The 17,583-nt window shown below is 35.3% G+C and overlaps 1 protein-coding gene and 1 pseudogene across 1 annotated transcript; both read left to right on the top strand.

Annotated features, from left to right (window-relative positions):
* The first annotated feature begins 995 nt into the window (after positions 1 to 995).
* Positions 996 to 12,558, top strand: LOC143404331 (rho GTPase-activating protein 29-like). The gene is made up of 8 exons (XM_077110064.1): positions 996 to 1,000; positions 1,360 to 1,492; positions 2,217 to 2,405; positions 2,677 to 2,814; positions 5,880 to 6,112; positions 8,845 to 9,160; positions 9,287 to 9,395; positions 11,708 to 12,558. Exons 1-8 carry the CDS (start codon positions 996 to 998, stop codon positions 12,556 to 12,558), a joined length of 1,974 nt encoding a protein of 657 aa, XP_076966179.1.
* An 886-nt stretch (positions 12,559 to 13,444) lies between these two features.
* Positions 13,445 to 14,552, top strand: LOC143404330 (endoplasmic reticulum chaperone BiP pseudogene; annotated as a pseudogene).
* Positions 14,553 to 17,583: the final 3,031 nt, after the last annotated feature.

The raw sequence follows: 17,583 nt of genomic DNA, 5'->3' as shown, positions 1-17,583 counted from the left end.
AAAATGTGGCATTTATACACAATGTAATACTACTCAGCATGATAAAAGAACAAAATCATGGCATTTGCAGGTAAATGGATGGTGTTGGAGAAGATAATGCTAAATGAAGTCAGCCAATTCCTAAAAAACAATGCCAAATATTTTCTCTGCTATAAGTGGGGTGACTTATAGTTGAGTTGGGAGGAACAGCATGGGAGGATGAGATTAATTCTAGGGAGGGGTGGGAGGGAAAGAGAGGAGGAAGGGGATTAGCGAGGATGGTGGAATGTGTTGGACATCATTGTACAAAGTACATATATGAAGATTTGAAATGGGTGTCAACATACCCTATATACAAACAGAGATATGAAAAATTGCGGTATATATGTGTATTAAGAATTGTAATGCAAAAAATAGAACATATATACTGGCATAAACTGAAGTGAACATACTTTATATCCAGAGATAAAAGAAATTGTGCTCTGTATGTGTAATAAGAATTGAAATGCATTCCAGTGTTGTCATGTATTTAAAAAAATTAAATGAATTTTGAAAAAAGAAATAGCTTCACTAAATACAAGAGAGTCTACTTTGGATTCTATTTTATTCTGTTGATTTGCATGTCTCTTCCTAGGCCAAAAGCACACTGGCTTGAATCCTGTAGCTCTACAGTGAGTTGTAAAGTCAAGCAGTCTAGATTCTCTAAAATTTCTTTGGCTCTCCAATATCTTTAACATTTTCATATAAACTTTAGAATCAACTTGTTAATTTCTGTATAAAAACATGCAGGGTTCTTCCAAAATCCTATGTACTCAGCAATAAAAGAGAATAAAATCATGGCATTTTCAGATAAACGCATGGTGTGGGAGAAGATAATGCTCTGTGAATCTAGGCAAGCCCAAAGAAACAAATGCCAAATGTTCTCTCTGATATAAGGAGGCTGACTCATAGTGGGGTAGGGAGGGGGAACAAGGGAGGACTCTGAAACAGAGGGATGCGAGGGGAAGGGAGAGAACATGGGGTTAGAAATGATGGTGGAATGAGAAGGTCATCATTATGCCAAATACATGTATGAAGACACGAATTGGTATGAATATACTTTGCATATGACCAGAGATGTGAACTATTGTGCTCTACATGTGTAATATGAATTGTAATACATTCCACTGTCATAAGTAAATAAAAAAAGAAAAAAATGTGTGTTTTATAAGAGATCAATAAATGAGATGCTTTTTTATGTTAGAAATTCAAAATAATAGCTTTTTGTAATATATAAGTAATCTCAAAGTCTAAAAATTATTCCATGTACAATATCATGTGGTATATGTTTTTGTCATTTTACCCTTCTTACATACTAACATTTCTGTTGTAAGGACCCAGATCCCTTGGAACATTTCAGCAATCATTAATGGCAAAAGCAGCTGCCACCCATAAATTCAGAAAATGGAGATATCCAGCAAGATGTAGATACTGTGAACACATTGTCATATTTCAAGGTCTTAAATGCCAAGAGGTAAGATCTTTTTGGAATCACAATTTTTTCTTTTGCTATATACTTTTTTGTTATGATTTTACTTATTTAGAGATGTGTGTGTCCACACACAAACACACATTTAAATATATATAAATTTGTTGTTTGTACTCCTGGGAACTAAATTTAGGGTCTTGCACATGCCATATTTTTAGAGAGAGAAAAGAGAAAGAGAGAGGGAGAGACACACACACACACACACACACACACACACACAGAGAGAGAGAGAGAGAGAGAGAGAGATTTTTAATATTTATTTTTCAGTTTTCGGTGGACACAATATCTTTTTTTAAATTTTATTTTTATGTAGTGCTGAGGATCCAACCCAGCACCCTGCGCACACCAGGGGAGTGCATTACCACTTGAGCCACATCCCCAGCCCATACACTTTTTCTTAAAATTGTGCTTTGAAATGGGCTCTTGCTAGATTGGTCTGGCCTTTAACTTGTGAAATTCCTGTTTCAACCCCTCAAGTAGCTGGAATCATGGGCATATGCCATCACACCTAGCTTGCCAGTACATGTTTAATAAAGTCCCACAGTTTATTTTTGTAGTTTTCTTATTTGTTTTCCTGTTAAATGTAATTCACAAACCACAAATAGTACTTTTTCACTTATTTTTGTCGTTATTAGTCGGCCTGTATTTTGCTTAGTTGTGAATAATTTTAAGGTGAGTCAATCAGTTTTCAAATATCATTTTCTTATAGTGTCTTCTTATCTGCCATAAAAAATGCATGGCAAACTTAACCATCGTTTGCGGACATCGTAAACTTCGGGGGAAAATACACCTATTTGGAGCAGAATTGTCCTGTGTTGCCAAAAAGGAGCCAGATGGCATTCCTTTCATAATCAAAATGTGTACTTCAGAAATCGAAAGGACTGCCTTGAGTTTACAAGTATGTTGTTTACTCTTAAAACTCTAAAAACATAAATGCCTTTGTGATTTGATTTAATGAAAAAGAGATTTTAAGAAAATCAGCACTCTCCATTTGTAATAACTAAATTTATTCACATTTATTTGGAAAATGTTAATTTATTTGACTTCAACTTGTATTTTTTAAATACTAATAAAAATTGAAGTAGATACATCAACTCTGTCTAGATGTCTGCATTTAGCCCTTTGTACTAAAGTGAAATATTGCATTCTGTTTTTCTTTTCTCTTCAAGGGAATCTATAGAGTCAGTGGCAACAAGGCAAAAATCGCAATCCTGTGTCGAGCTCTGGAAAGTGGAAGGCATTTAGTAGATCTGTGCGAATTTTCTTCACACGATATCTGTGAAGTGTTGAAATTTTACTTACAAAAGGTTAAAGTTTTATTCTAAACCTACCATCAAATGCAAAGAGCAAAAATATTTTATATTGAATATTTTTCATTGGTATAGACTATGTCATCACCCCCCTCATTATTCTAAGATTTTATAATGATGTACTTTGATGTGGATATATTTCCATCCAGTATTCTGGCCACTCCATGAGCTCCGTCAGTTGTGAGCACTTTAGTTCTTGGAACTTTTCTTGATTTTTATTGCCATTCTCCCACCCTTGTACTTGAAGCTCTTCTTTGGAGATGTGTGTGTGTACCATACACAAACACACATATAAATATTTATAAATTTGTTATTTGTACTCGTGGGGATTAAAAATTCAGGGTCTTGCACTTGCTTGGCAAGTATACTTGTTCTCCAGTTCCCTTACCTTTTCTTTATTGTTCTTTTTTTCTTCAAAAACTTTCTAAGACATTTCCTTGTCTTTTTCTTCTTGAATAAGTAAATTACTCCATTTGTGAGATCATGTTTTAATATTCAAGAAGTCTGATTTTCTATTCTTTTGATCACATTTTTTAAATGATTATATGATGCTCTTTTATTGTGGATGTTCATAGATTTTTCTCATTAAGGGTTCTTTTCTCTATTTGGCCTCTAACCTCTGTAGAAATACAATGTGACCCTCATATATAACATTAAATTTTCTATAGCAACATAAAAATTAAAAATAAAGTGAAGTGAATTTTAACATATCATTTAACATTTTGAATATCTAGTTTTTCAAATTATGAGGTATTTTGTTTATTTATGTATTTGTATTGCAGCTCTTTTTCTTTGAAATCTGGTATCTATTTTTCATTTAGAACACATCTCAATTTAGATCAGTTGCATTTCCAGTACTCTTTCACCATATCTGACTAGTTGCCAGCATATTGACAGCATCATTTTAGATGCTGGCACTTCATTTTGTTCTTTTTCCACCCATTTTGATTTTTGTCTTTCATGGTGTCTAGTTACATGAGTTTGGACTTGAAATCACTTTGGAAGCACTTGAACACATCAAGGCTTTTTAAAAACTTTGAACTTTACTATAAAGTGGTCTAGGTGGACTGTTTGGTATATGCCTAACTACATGTCTCTAGTTCCCTGTTCTGGCACTGGTGTGATCCTCCTGGGAAGGCATTTTTTCTAATTGTAGATGAACACAATACTTTTAATTAATTTATTTATTTTTATGTGGTGCTGAGGATCCAACCTAGTGCCTCACACATGCCAGATGAGTGCCCTACCATGAGGCACAACCCCAGTCCCCCAGGAAAGGGTTTTTTCCTTGCCTAGAGATGCAGTACCAATACTGTGGAAGCCAGGGTTACTAAGACTGTAGGATCTGGGCTTTCAGTGTGCATATAGCCAACATATCCCCGTTTGAAAACAGTTACCTCTCTGTTCCTTATGTTTGGCATTGCCTCGATTCAGAGAGCCTCTGTATCCCATTGCCCAGAGAAAAATTTTCCAGAGTTTTAGAAAGGAGATTGCCCTAGTACATGGAGTGGAGACAGGATTCTATAGAGAGCTAAGCTTTCTCAGCTGGCCCACCTGCAACCTAAGCCAAGATCAGAGGACCTGGTAGTGATTGTCCACATCCCTTTAGGATTCTGAAAATCATGTTGAGTGACAAAGAGTCAGTTCTCTTGGAAATGCTGCATCAGGACTTATTCATCTGCTCTTCTACTTGTGAATTGTTGCTTTTTGTTTTCTCTATTTTCCTAGTCCTTATGAGCCTACTGTATTTTAGTGGAATTGCAGGAGGGAAAGAAATTAAGTATAAATTGCTGGGTCTACAATGTTAGCCCAGGAAAGCATTGATAACCCTTTAATCACATTCTACAGATTCCTCAACTGAGAAATGGAGGTTGATACCTTTGAATGACTGGAAGTCTCATAATGTGTCATCCTTAACCTTGTTTAGTCAGTCAGGGAAAGGAGATGAATTGGGTCCAATACAATAAACTTGCATTCTGTTGAGGAATTTTATATGTCTAAGACTTTCATTTGGCAAAGTGTGCTCAATTCTTGCAATAGTGTTAGAGAGTAGCCTTTATCTGACTCATTGACCTAAAGCTCCAAGAGGTGATGTGACTTGCTTCAGATCCCAGAGTGGTTGAAGATAGAAACTGATCACAGGGCAACACCTTAACTTCCCACAGATATTATAGGACATCAGGTAGCCAACGATTCACTGAATTTTTTATTGTAGGTCAGTAGAAACATTAAAATTCATTTTGGCAGTGGATATTTGTTGTAAGAACTTCTTTTGACCTATTCATGGCAAATCAGCCTGTTTGAAAGTTTCATGAGATGTTGACAGTATGTTTTTGTAGGTCTATTATCTTGTGCTGATCTTCATTCTTGCCTAAGTAAAATCTGTGCCCTTTAGCACTTTGATATTTTTACCCCTTACTCATAAAATCCATGGGTTTCTGATTCATTTTATAGATTCTGTTCACTATTCTATGTTTGTTCCAGTAAAACAGCTGAAGATTATATATTTGGGGGGCAGATGTGAATAGAAGAGTTTTAAAATCCCATAATGAAGCTTAAAGCTTAAACTTCATTTAAAGTTTAGAATTTCACTCATTATCCATTAATTTGTTATTAACATAAATATAATTTATAGTCAAGATTTTGGTTTGCTTTCTAAGTCACTTCTCTACCAAACATATATATTATATTTTATGGGCAGGGATGAAGCTCAGTACTAGAGTGCTTGCATAGCATGCTTGAGGTCCTAGGTTCAATCCCCAATACTGAAAATGATATCAATAAATACAGATTGACTTTAGAAAATTTTGTTAATCTAAAGGGGACATGCTAAATTATTTGAGTCTCACTTATAGTTGAATTTAACAAAGAAAACAGGCAGAAGATTTTTTCAAAATATTTATTTTTTGGTTGTAGTGGGATGCAATACCTTTATTTTATTTATTATTTTTTATGTAGTGCTGAGGATCAAACCCAGGCCCCTGCATGTGCTAGGCAAACACTCTACCTCTGAGCCACAACCTCAGCCCAAAGGTATTTTTAATATAATTTTGTTTCTTTAGCTACCAGAACCATTGGTTTTATTCCAATGGTACCAGGAATTTATGCAGCTTGCAAATGTCATCCAACAAATTAACCAAGAACAGGACACCAAAAGGGACAACTCTGAAGACAACACATCTCCAAATATGTGTACAGATATCAACCAAATTTTTCTCAAAACCAAGGACCTTGTAAGAAAATTGCCACCGTTCAATTTTAACACTCTACATTACCTTATCATCCATCTTAAGAGGTAAGAATTTTTATACCATCTTAGCCATTTTTAATTCAACAGGGCAATAGTATTCAGTACATTTATATTGTTATGATTTTCAAAATGATTTTTAGGATGTTTTTATTATGTGTTGGGAAAGGGAGACATTGAATACATGTTCATGCAGCAAACATGGTTCCCTCAGATGCTTCCTGTGTGCCAGGCTCTGGCTGGGGAAACTAGGGTGGAAATATAGGGTTTCTGCTATTTGTGGGCTTATCCTCTTGGGGTACAGGTCTGTATATAACCACAGTTCACCATCATCCTTTTTCTAGTAGCTGTGCACAGCTTGTAGGCATGCAGAGGAAGTTTTGGGGGTAGGAATAGAGCAGAAGAGGCAAAAGGCCTTGTGTCTGATTTTAAGAACTGAGTGGTGATTTGGTATTGAATGTGCAGAAGAGCATATGAGGCAGAGAGAAATGACATGGAGACACAAGAAAGCATTTTGCATTTAGAAAATTTGATTTCATTAGGCTACAATATAGCAAGCAGTAGCAGGAACTGTGCTACCCTTCCTAGAGACTTGATAAAAAATCTTACCTACCTGGCAGATTAGTTGACCAAGGTGTTTCTATGCCCACTAAAGAACTTGGAATCAGGAATTTCACATATTCAGATTTGCCTGCTAGACCTTTCTGACAGTAATTAAGATCTCCTTTTTTAATTTTTTTTAAATTTATTTTTTGTGGCTGGAATTGTGGCTCAGCAGTAGAGATTGTGCAAGGCCCTGGGTTCGAACCTCAGTCCCACATACAAATAAATAAATAAAATAAAAATTTTAAAAAATTTATTAGTTCAAATCAGTTATACATGACAGCAGAATGCTTTTCAATCCATTGTACACAAATGGAGCACAAATTTTCATTTCTCTGTACATGATGTAGAATCATACCACATGTGCCGTCATACATGTACTTAGGGTAATGATGTTTGTCTCATTCCACCATCTTTCCTACCCCATACCCCTCCTCTTCCTTCCCTCTCCTGAGCCCAATCAATGTTCCTCCATCCCCAGGAACCCAATTATGTATCAAAATTTATTTATCAGAGAGAATTTTGGCCTTTGATTTTGGGGGATTGGCTTACTTCATGATATTCACCAACTCCATCCATTTACCTATAAATGCCATTATTTTATTCCCTTGTAATGCTGAGTAATAGTCCATTGTGTATATATACCACAGTTTTTTTAACTATTCATATCTTGAAGGGCTTCAAATTATTCCATGAAATAGAAAAGGAGGAAACCCTTCCAAACTCATTCTGTGAAGCTAGTATCATCCTGATACCCAAACCAGCCAGAGACACATCAAGGAAAGAAAATTTCAGACCCATAACTACACGATGAACATAGATGCAAAAATTCTCAATAAAATTCTGGCAAACCACATACAAAAACATATGAAAAAAAAAACAATGCACCATGATCAAGTTGTGTATTCCAGGGATGCAAGGTTGGTTCAACATACAGAAATCAATAAATGTAATTCATCACATCAATAAACCTAAAGAGAAGAAACCTATGATTATATCAATTGATGTAGAGAAAGCATTTGACAAAATACAGTACCTTTTCATGTTCAAACTATTAGAAAAACTAGGGGTAGTAGGAATATACCTCAACATAGTAAAAGCTCTCTATTTTAAACCTAAGGCTAACATCATTCTAAATGAAGAAAAATTGGAAGCATTCCATCTAAAAATTGTTCAACATAATCCTTGCCACTCTAGCCAGAGCAATTAGGTGAAAGAAATTCAAGGGAATACAAATAGGAAAAGAAGAACTTAAATTACCATTTTTGCCAACGACATATTTTATACTTGGAGGATCCAAAAAACTCCACCAGAAAACTTCTAAAATAATAAATGAATTTGGCAAAGTAGCAGGATATAAAATTAATACCCATAAATCAAATGCATTTCTATACATCAGTGGTGAATCCTCTGAAAGACAAATAGCAAAGCTACCCCATTCACTATATATATATATATAATCACAGCTTCTTTACCCATAGATGAATCTAGTATCATCCTGATAGCTAAACCAGGCAGAGACAGATTTCTTTGGATAGTCATAGAAATATCAAGCTGAGAGTGTTTGAAGTAAAACCAGAACATTGATAGTGGCAATAGAACAGAGAGGTGTTCAGGAGAGAGAACCATCCAGGCTAGAAAACTAGCTGTGGGCAGCTGGGAGTGTGGCTAGTGATAGAACACTTGCCTAGCACATGTGAGACACTGGGTTTGATACTCAGCACTGCATAAAAACAAATAAATAAAATAAAGGTATTGTGTCCATCTCTAGGTAAAAATTATTTTTTTAAAAAAGAAAACTAACTGGGCAGTGAGAGAGAAAATGACAGTGCTGTTTCAGTTTCCAGTTCTTATACTGGAACGGGGAGTATATCCCACATACAATGATGGAGCAATTTTTAGAGGTGTTTTTCTTCCTTCTGCTACTGAGTTCAGTAGTTCCTTCTACTTACATGCATTTTATCCTAATATAGTACTCTGAAACTCAGTTTGGTGTGTGGTAAGTATCATAATGAAACAAAGGATTCTTTCCCTGGACCCACCAAACTTGACCCTTGACAAACGTTTTGTAGTCATCTATAGCCCGAGTTTTCTCCAACCTTCTCAAGTCATAGTAAACTAACATTAAAGACATCTATTAGGCAAATCTCATACACTTTATGTGTTCTTCTTTTCAGGGTTGCAGACCATTCTGAAGAAAACCTGATGAACTCAAAAAACTTGGGGGTGGTATTTGGACCCTGTGTCATGAGGCCCAGGCCTACAACCACTCCTGGTACCATCTCCTCCTCTCTTGTTGCATATGCCAATCAGGCCCTGTTGGTCGAATTCCTCATTACCAATGCAGAGATGATCTTTGATGGGTCCCTAGAGCCACAAAATGTTTCATCTAGTACTGACGTTGTTGCACCTCGGGTGGATAAAAGCCCTCCTTGCAAACCCGTAATATCAACAGAACATTCCACAAAGTCACAATATTTTTCTATGAAGCAAGTGAGTTTTGACCATTACAGAATTGCATTAAATTTGTGATGTTTATGTTAACAAGTTAATAGTCTTTGAACTGTTTGTTTTGAGATGTGTTTTGCTTTTAGTTTAAAACTTTTCTTGTTTCAATAGGATATTCACACTGCAGATATTGAAATTAAAAATTATGAATTGGCTACATCATTTGAGGAATCAGAACGCAAGCAAAATGCATTGGAAAAATGGGATGCATGTCTCATTGGTGAGTGGTCATGTAACATATATCCTTGCATATTTCAAACCTTGCCAAGAAGTCGTGATTAAAAACCAAGGTGAGGGCTGGGCTTGTAGCTCAGTGGTAAAACGCTTGCCTCGGCATGTGTGCGGCCATGAGTTGGATCCTCAGTACCATATAAAACAAATAAATAAAGATAAAAATATTGTGTCCATCTACAATACTCATCCTTTAAAAAAAAACAAGGGGTATTAAGTTGAGGTAAGTTCAAACTTCAAGGTTTTATTAGTTAACTTTTCTAGCCATTGAGAAAGTTTAGTGAATGTCATTTAAATGAATATCATGCTTTGTTTCTCTCTTGTAAAAAGATATCTTGAAATTCATAAATTATTTTTGTTCTCTTTCTGAGATTTGTTTTCACCTTCACTTCTTTGTCATCAATTAAAGTCAAAACAGAAAAAAGCTGGACTCCTGAAACTCAAAAAAAAAAAAAAAAAAAAAGACTCCTAAAGTTTTTTGATGTCCCTTTACCTGTGGCCTAACTTTAGCACATTAAGCACACATGTCTTCCATTTTCTTGGCTCCAGTCTTTTTGTTCACTGTTTTTAATCGTTTTATTTCAGTGTATCATTTCTGGTAAGGGGGTTGAAAACCTTCCATTCCTTACTGCTCTAGTAGAGCTTAATCTGAATTTTTCAATATATAGTCATAAATGTTAAATTTGATATATAAAATTAATGAAATATCAATAAGTGTAGCCTGAGAAAGTCTGAAAACAAAGAGTCCATTTCCTCTCTGCAAAGAAAAACACTGGACTCACTGATTCCATTTATCTGATTTGATCTTATCAGCACTTCTGTGCTATGAACCTTGGCCTCATTTAAGCCATAGTTAACAGTCTCAGGAAGGTAAATAATGCCAAGGGTCATGTCCTTAAATTATTGTTGATTCAGGATTTGAACCTCATCCTGTCTCATTCCTAAATGTAACCTTGTTTTGCTGTCCAATGAAATTGGATTCCCAGCTAGGTATAGTAATAACAATAAATAATTTTAAAATATTTGAAATTTTCATTACATACCAGGTAATTCTGAACCTTTTTTTTAGAAGATCATTAACAACGCATGCCAACATATCTACACATAGGAGTTTGTCTTGACAGAAGAAGGCAGGTAGGGCTAGTGCATTAGGCTTGCCCAGGGCAGAACTGGAGCAGGAGCTGAGACAGCACCCAGGCAGCTAGAAGTGGTGCTAGAAGTTCTGCAGGACTGTAAATATGTTTTGGTGGTTGCCATCCAACCACAATGGCTCAGCTCCCTTCTATCAATGTGGAGAAGGGCCCAGGACAGCAAATCACATGAGCACTGCCTGAGAACCAGGGAAGAGAGGCCAGCAGCCTCAGGTGAGGAAGGAGGTCAGATGAGATGATGACCTGCGATCATCATCAAGTGATGCTGCTGTGCACCTGTCTTCAAACCACTGCCCAAGGATGTGGGAGAAGGACCAGGTGGCAGGGATGAGGACTGTGGGCTATGAACAGGGCTGTTGGAAAGCCATCAGACCACTGGCAAGGCACACAATTGTCTGATGTTTCTCAGCAGGGAGAAGAGGATCATGGCCAGAGGGCTGCACCTTTCTAGTAACAGGAGCTTCTAAGGCACATGCAGCAAAGACAGAGTGGGAGATGCTAGGGTTGTAGGTGAGAAAACAGGGACCTTGGGACCAGACTAGAGGAGAAAGAGAAGGAGGTAAGTCTGGAGTCTCCAGAACCAGTAGCACAATGGCAATTCTAACAGCTCTTCAACCTTCCTTTGTGTAGAGGATGTTGCCATGTATTAGTGGATCAGCTGGGAAAGCATCCAAGTCCTCTCTGGTGTGTTGCCCTCAGTATGGACAGAATGTAGCTGGAAAGCAGATTAAGTGACAGGCAAAGTCCTTGGGATTCAGGTCATGGAGTTTGTTGGTGTACAGAATAGTGTTACTGTTCTAGAGTCACCATTGTCTGCCTGTTGAAATCAGGAAAGTCTTAACACAGAAAATATTCATTCATGGGTAGTATATTAAAACAAGTTACTACAGGAAGGTTTTTTTTTTTTTTAATTTTATGTGCTTTGTGACTATTTATACTATTAAGATAAATTTTAAAAAGTAATGCTTTAATTAAAAATGTGCCTTTAATATTGTATGGATTTTTAATTCCTCTGCATAGATGACTGAGAAAATACTGTTGAAAAAATATGTAAGTCTCTGTTGTTTGAGAGAATGCCCATTCATAATAACCACACTTCCTTATTAACCAAGCTTCATGAAGTTAAAAAAAAAAATCTCTTCTTTTTCAGATCACAAAGAACTTGAATCATCATCACAAAAGATGGACAATATGTGTAAAACCACGAAACCACTTAGTCTGAAATCTGATGTGACAACAAATGATATACAGAGGCCTATGCCAAGCACCAAGATCAGATGTTGCTGTTTGCCTGTAGATAGGTTCCATCTTGCAAGCTCTCCTAATGAGAAAAACAGGAGAAATGTGGGAAATGTCAATTCAGACAAGTTTTGCCAGAATCTTACCTTTGAAGGACTTAATATAAAAGACACCTCTACTACTGTTGGCTCCCAAATTAATGGTTTTGATCAGCAGATTTCAGAAAAAACTCAGGAACAACAATGTGAACTAAAGAACTTAACTGGCATGAGTGCAGTGATTGTGCCAAGTGTACTCCAGGAAAAAGTGACAATGAGCATCAATGATAGTGGTGATCATTCCAACGGTGCCACACAGCCCAACACACCAGCCAGTTCAGCAAGAGAGGCACCAGTGAGACTGTCTTCTCATTCTCACCGTCTTGCTCCTGCAAGAGCACCCAGAATACTGCAGCCCCATCTCGGGACAACATTTTACAAACCACCTATCCTGACCAGCAAAGTCAGGGGGACTGAGGAGAGACCAGCTTCACCTTCAGCAACAGTGCCTCCTAGCACAGCTCTTACTCCCCTGAGTCATGTGGAGAAATCTGTTCCAGAGGCAGACAGCACATCAGCTTATGCTTTGAAACCAGCTGCTGAGCCTAAAGAGAACTGTGAGGAGGTTGGCCTGCCTGACATGAATCCAATGTGCCAGGGACTCAGGCTAAAACAAATGGAAGAGGTACAAGACCTTGAATTTGAAATGCCACAGTTTGTGTAGGTTGTCAAAATTCAGTTTTTCTTTTTCTTGTTTCGTTTTATTATTGTGTTTATTTTATGAAAGAATGTTGTAACAGAACCACTTTTGTATAGGATTTTCAAAGTTTATATTTTGCCTTTTGGCCTTGTATTGTGTTTGCTAGTCATATAGAATGATAGTGTTTTAGTCATATAGAATGATAGTGCCTCACTGGTATTGTCTTTAAATTCTGTGTTTTTGAAGTTTTGCATAAAATAAGTATTATAATTTAAAATTTAAAATAATTTTCTCTATAAAATGATTCATGTAAATGCATCTTTAATGTATAATATTGTTCTCAACAAAGAGGGGCAGTAGGGAAAAATGAGCTTTATTTTGGAGCAAACCTGGTGCTGACTCATAAAATGCTTCTGAATGCAAGTGCCTGAAAAATCTTGATTGGGTATGAATATATTTTTTTCCCACATAATGTTCTAGTGCATCTTTGACCACTTGTGTTGTTATAGCATGTGTGGATTCATTGGCAATTCACTTAACTTTTTAAATATTTACATAGTGGCGTAAAAGCTTGTGAATCTGTGTTTACTAGAATTCTACTTGTCAATTTTTACATATGGTAATTAATACAATTGTAGAAAGAAAATGCACTTCAATACTAAAAAGTTTGAGACATTGGCAGAGACAACACAGACAAACAGAGTTGAGGCATCTTGAGTTTAAGAGACCTGTAACCTCACTGCTGTCAGCTTCAGCCTATTGCTGGATTGCCTGCGACTTCTGGCTGTCTGCTGACGAGAGCAAGTGGCCAACAGCTAGGGCAAGATAAAGCTCTCTCTGGTGGCTGTGGTTCTGCTGCTGCTCTGCGCAGCATGGCTGAGCAGGATGACAAGAAAAGGACATGGGTACCATGGTCGTCATCGACCTGGGGACCACTTACTCCTGCTTCAGGGCGTTCAAGAATGGCCAGTGGAGATCATCTCCAATGATCAGGGAAAGTGCATCAGGCCTTATTATGTGGCCTTCACCCCTGAAGAAGAACATCTGATCCTCGATACAGTCAAGAATCAGCTCAGAACACTGTGGTACCCACCAAGAAGTCTCAGATCTTTTCTACAGCTTCTGATAATCAACCTACTGTTGCAATCAAGGTCTATGAAGGTAAAGGACCCCTGAAAAAAGACAACCACCTTCTGGGTACATTTGATCTCACTGGAATTCCTCCTGTGGGGTCCCCCAGATTGAAGTCACTTTTGAGATAGATGTGAATGTTATTTTTGGGGGCGACAGCTGAAGACAAAGGTAAAGAGAACAAAAATAAGATTACAATTACCAATGACCAAAATTGCCTGACACCTGAAGAAATTGAAAAGATGGTTAATGATGTTGAGAAGCTTGCTGAGGAAGACAAAAGATGCAAGGAGTGCCTTGATACTAGGAATGACTTGGAAAGCTATGCCTACTCTCTAAAGTATCAGATTGGAGATAAAGAAAAGTTGGGAGGCAAACTTTCCTCTGAAAATAAGGAGACCATGGAAAAAGCTGTAGAGGAAAAGATTGAATGGCTGGAAAGCCACCAAGAAGATGACATTGAAGACTTCAAAACTAAAAAGGAACTAGAAGAAATTGTTCAGCCAATTATCAGCAAATTCTATGGAAGTGTAGGCCCTCCCCCAACTGGTGAAGAGGCTACAGCAGAAAGAGACGAGTTGAAGACACTGATCTGCTAGTGCTGTAATATTGTAAATACTGGTCTCAGAACTTTCCTTAGGAGAAAACCAAGAGAACTTAAGTCTCAAATGTAATTGGAATCTTCACCTCAGAGTGGAGTTGAAAATGCTATAGCCCAAGTGGCTGTTTACTGCTTTCCATTAGCAGTTGCTCACATGTTTTGGGGAAGAGAGAGAGGAGGAATTGGCTATCTTAAAAAACTGGATATAAAAATGTGGGTAGGATGTGTGTTCACCTCAGAAATGTTCTATTTAACGATTGGGTCATGCACATCTGCTATAGGAACTTTTTTCTACCATAAGTGACACCAATAAATGTTTGTTATTAAAAAAAAAAATACTAAAAGTTTGGAACTGTCATAAAATAAAAATTTGTACAGATAAAGCTAAGGGATAAATCACTATCAGAAGCATTAAAACCATCTAAAGCCAAATAACTAAACTGTATAATTTAAATTATAATATATTTATATATTATATATTATGTATTATTTATTATATACTACATATAATAGATTTATATATATCTATATGATATAAGTTGTTTATATATAATTATAACATAATCCATGTTTTATATATCATATTAATATTAATTATACTAATATAATAATTGTATTATTATCTTATTAATAATAGAAATTATATTATTATATAATTACATTACAATGATATGCAACATAATATAAATTAATATAAATCTAAATATATTATATGATATATAATAAATATGTTATAGATAATAAAATAATATTTATATATTTAATTTATATTTTATTTTATTATGTGTATATAATATACACATATTTCATATATTATGTATAATTCATATTAAATACATATGAATCATAAACATTTTGATATGTAATATATAATTTATATAATATACATACTTATATATTTATATATTAATATATATAATTTATAGATAAATATATAAGTATGTATATTAAATAAATTATATATGATATATTATGAATATATATTTGTATATTAATATACATAAAATTTATATATATATTTTATATATTTTTATTATATGTATATATGATAAAATAAATGTATTATATATAATATAAATTAGAAGGTTATATAAATATATTGTATTTAATTTATATTATATATGTATTATATAACATGCAATATATTTATATAATATTATAATTTAAATTATATAGATAAATTATGTCTTATTTGACTTTAAATGATTTTAATACATTTGATAGTTTTTAACCCCTTAACTTTATCTGTATAAATTTTTATTTTATGACATTTTTAACCTGTTTTGTATTTTTTATAATGGTCTTAAAAAATGCGTGCTTCACATATTTTTAATTTCAATGCATTTTCTCCTGACATTATGAGGGTTTGGTTAAAACCATGCCTTTGGATGTATGCCTGCAATCCCAGTAGCATGGGAGGCTGAGACAGGTGGGATCTCAAGTAGAAAGTCAGCCTTACCAATGGCAAAACTCTTAGCAATCCTGTCTTTAAATAAAGTTCATAAAAAGAGTGGGGATGCGGCTCAATGATTGAGTGTCCCTTAGTTCAATTTTCAGTACCCACCCCCCAAAATCCTTTTGTATGAAATCTTTTGACTTATAAATCACTTTACATACTTTTTCTACCTGGACTATCAACTAGTGAAAATGTATATGTCATTAGAATTGAGCAATAATTTATTTAAGTTCATTTTGAGAGTATATTAAGTCACATTGTTTGCAATTTCAGAGATGTAGATGACTGAATGTGTTTCACTTATAAAATACCCAGTTTTTATAAACTAGACCATTCCTGTTATTTTCTGGGTTTCATCATCTTGCCTAAAATATGATGTAAAAGGGACAAAAATAAAATAGCATTCTTGGTATGTGTGAACTATATTGTGAGTCAATGTTTTTGTATGATCATATTATACTTGATAAAAATTGTATGTATAGGTTTATACACACATTATTATATGTAAATTATTTCAAGTACAATAAGTTATTGTGGCTTCTCTGAAATTTTTGCCTCTTGGAGTATGATACTTTAAGATTATTAACTATTGACTCAGTGGTCAACACATGGGCTCACCACTTGACTATAATATGAAATGTGTTTTAGGGCATGTAATCTTATTATAGTTCTCCATAACATTAAGGACTAAGGAGAAATGAACAAATGGACTTTTTAATGCTAAAGCCAGTTTTTAGCCTTCTTTATACAAAGTACAAGAATCATATTGGTTTGAAAACTTAAAAATAAAATCAGAGTTAACATTTATTGAGCTTTGTGTATTTAGAGTTTACCAAGTTGAAATTTCACAAAACTTCTAATGGGTAAGTAAGCATTTTATAATTCCTGTGTTACAGATGAGGAAACTGAGGCTTAGCTAAGTGACATGCTTTTAGTTTTCAGAGATGCAGCAAGCAGAATTGAATCTCAAATACAGGTTGTGAAATTTTGATTAGTGCTGCTTTTTTTTGGGTACCAGAGAGCCACATCCACAACCCTATTTTGTTTTTTATTTAGAGTAGGGTCTCACTGAATTTCTTAGCACCTTGCTTTTGCTTTTGCTGAGGCTGGCTTTGAACTTGCAATTCTCCTGCCTCAGCCTCCCAGTGGGATTACAGGCATGAGCCACTGTGCCTGGCTGCTTAGTACTCTTAATGAATGTGATTACTAAATAATAGCAGGAAACACTGAACAATAGAAAATGCATCTTTCGATGTTTTTATTGTAAAATACACTTACAATTTGCCATTTAGACCATTTTGAAGTGTACAGTTAAGTAACACTAAGTATATTCACATTGTCCAAGGTGGCGTGTATTGCTGCGTCATCAGTTGACAGAAAGCAGAAGGGGGGAAAGGGATGTGAATGATGTGTGAAGCCTCTTATATAAGGGCATTCATTCTGTTAAAAAATATAGAGCTCCATGACCTAATCACACGTTTTGACTTATAAATCACATTACATACTTTTTCTACCTGTACAGTGAAAACGTATATGTCATTAGAATTGAGACATAATTTATTTAAGTTGATTTTGAGAGCATAGTAAGTCTCATTTTCCCTTTTGCTGCTGTCACAATAGTGATTGTCACAACATATACATTTGGGAAGAACATATTCAGACCATAGCAACCATGTTTAATACACTGTAAAGACAAATCCTTCTGGGGAAAGAATGTTGGTTTAAATCATGTGGAAAGTCCTTTCTAACTCTGAACCTAAGACTGTAGGGTAAATAGACCTTGATTCTAGTGGGCTGTTTCCAAATATGTGTCCATACATGGCAGTGCCCTGTGCTGATGCAGCTTGCATCCTGAGGTTTC

This window comes from Callospermophilus lateralis, chromosome 7, assembly GCF_048772815.1.
Source record: "Callospermophilus lateralis isolate mCalLat2 chromosome 7, mCalLat2.hap1, whole genome shotgun sequence".
NCBI classification, from domain to species: domain Eukaryota; kingdom Metazoa; phylum Chordata; class Mammalia; order Rodentia; family Sciuridae; genus Callospermophilus; species Callospermophilus lateralis.
The sequence above is the reverse complement of the archived record's forward strand: the minus strand, read 5'-3'. Positions and strand labels throughout refer to the sequence as shown.

What these genes read in the sequence shown, in the direction of transcription:
- LOC143404331 (XM_077110064.1), top strand. An exon ending in CTTATCATCCATCTTAAGAG is followed by an intron (nt 6,113 to 8,844) that starts GTAAGAATTTTT and finishes TCTTCTTTTCAG; the next exon opens with GGTTGCAGACCATTCTGAAG. An exon ending in ATGGGATGCATGTCTCATTG is followed by an intron (nt 9,396 to 11,707) that starts GTGAGTGGTCAT and finishes CTTCTTTTTCAG; the next exon opens with ATCACAAAGAACTTGAATCA.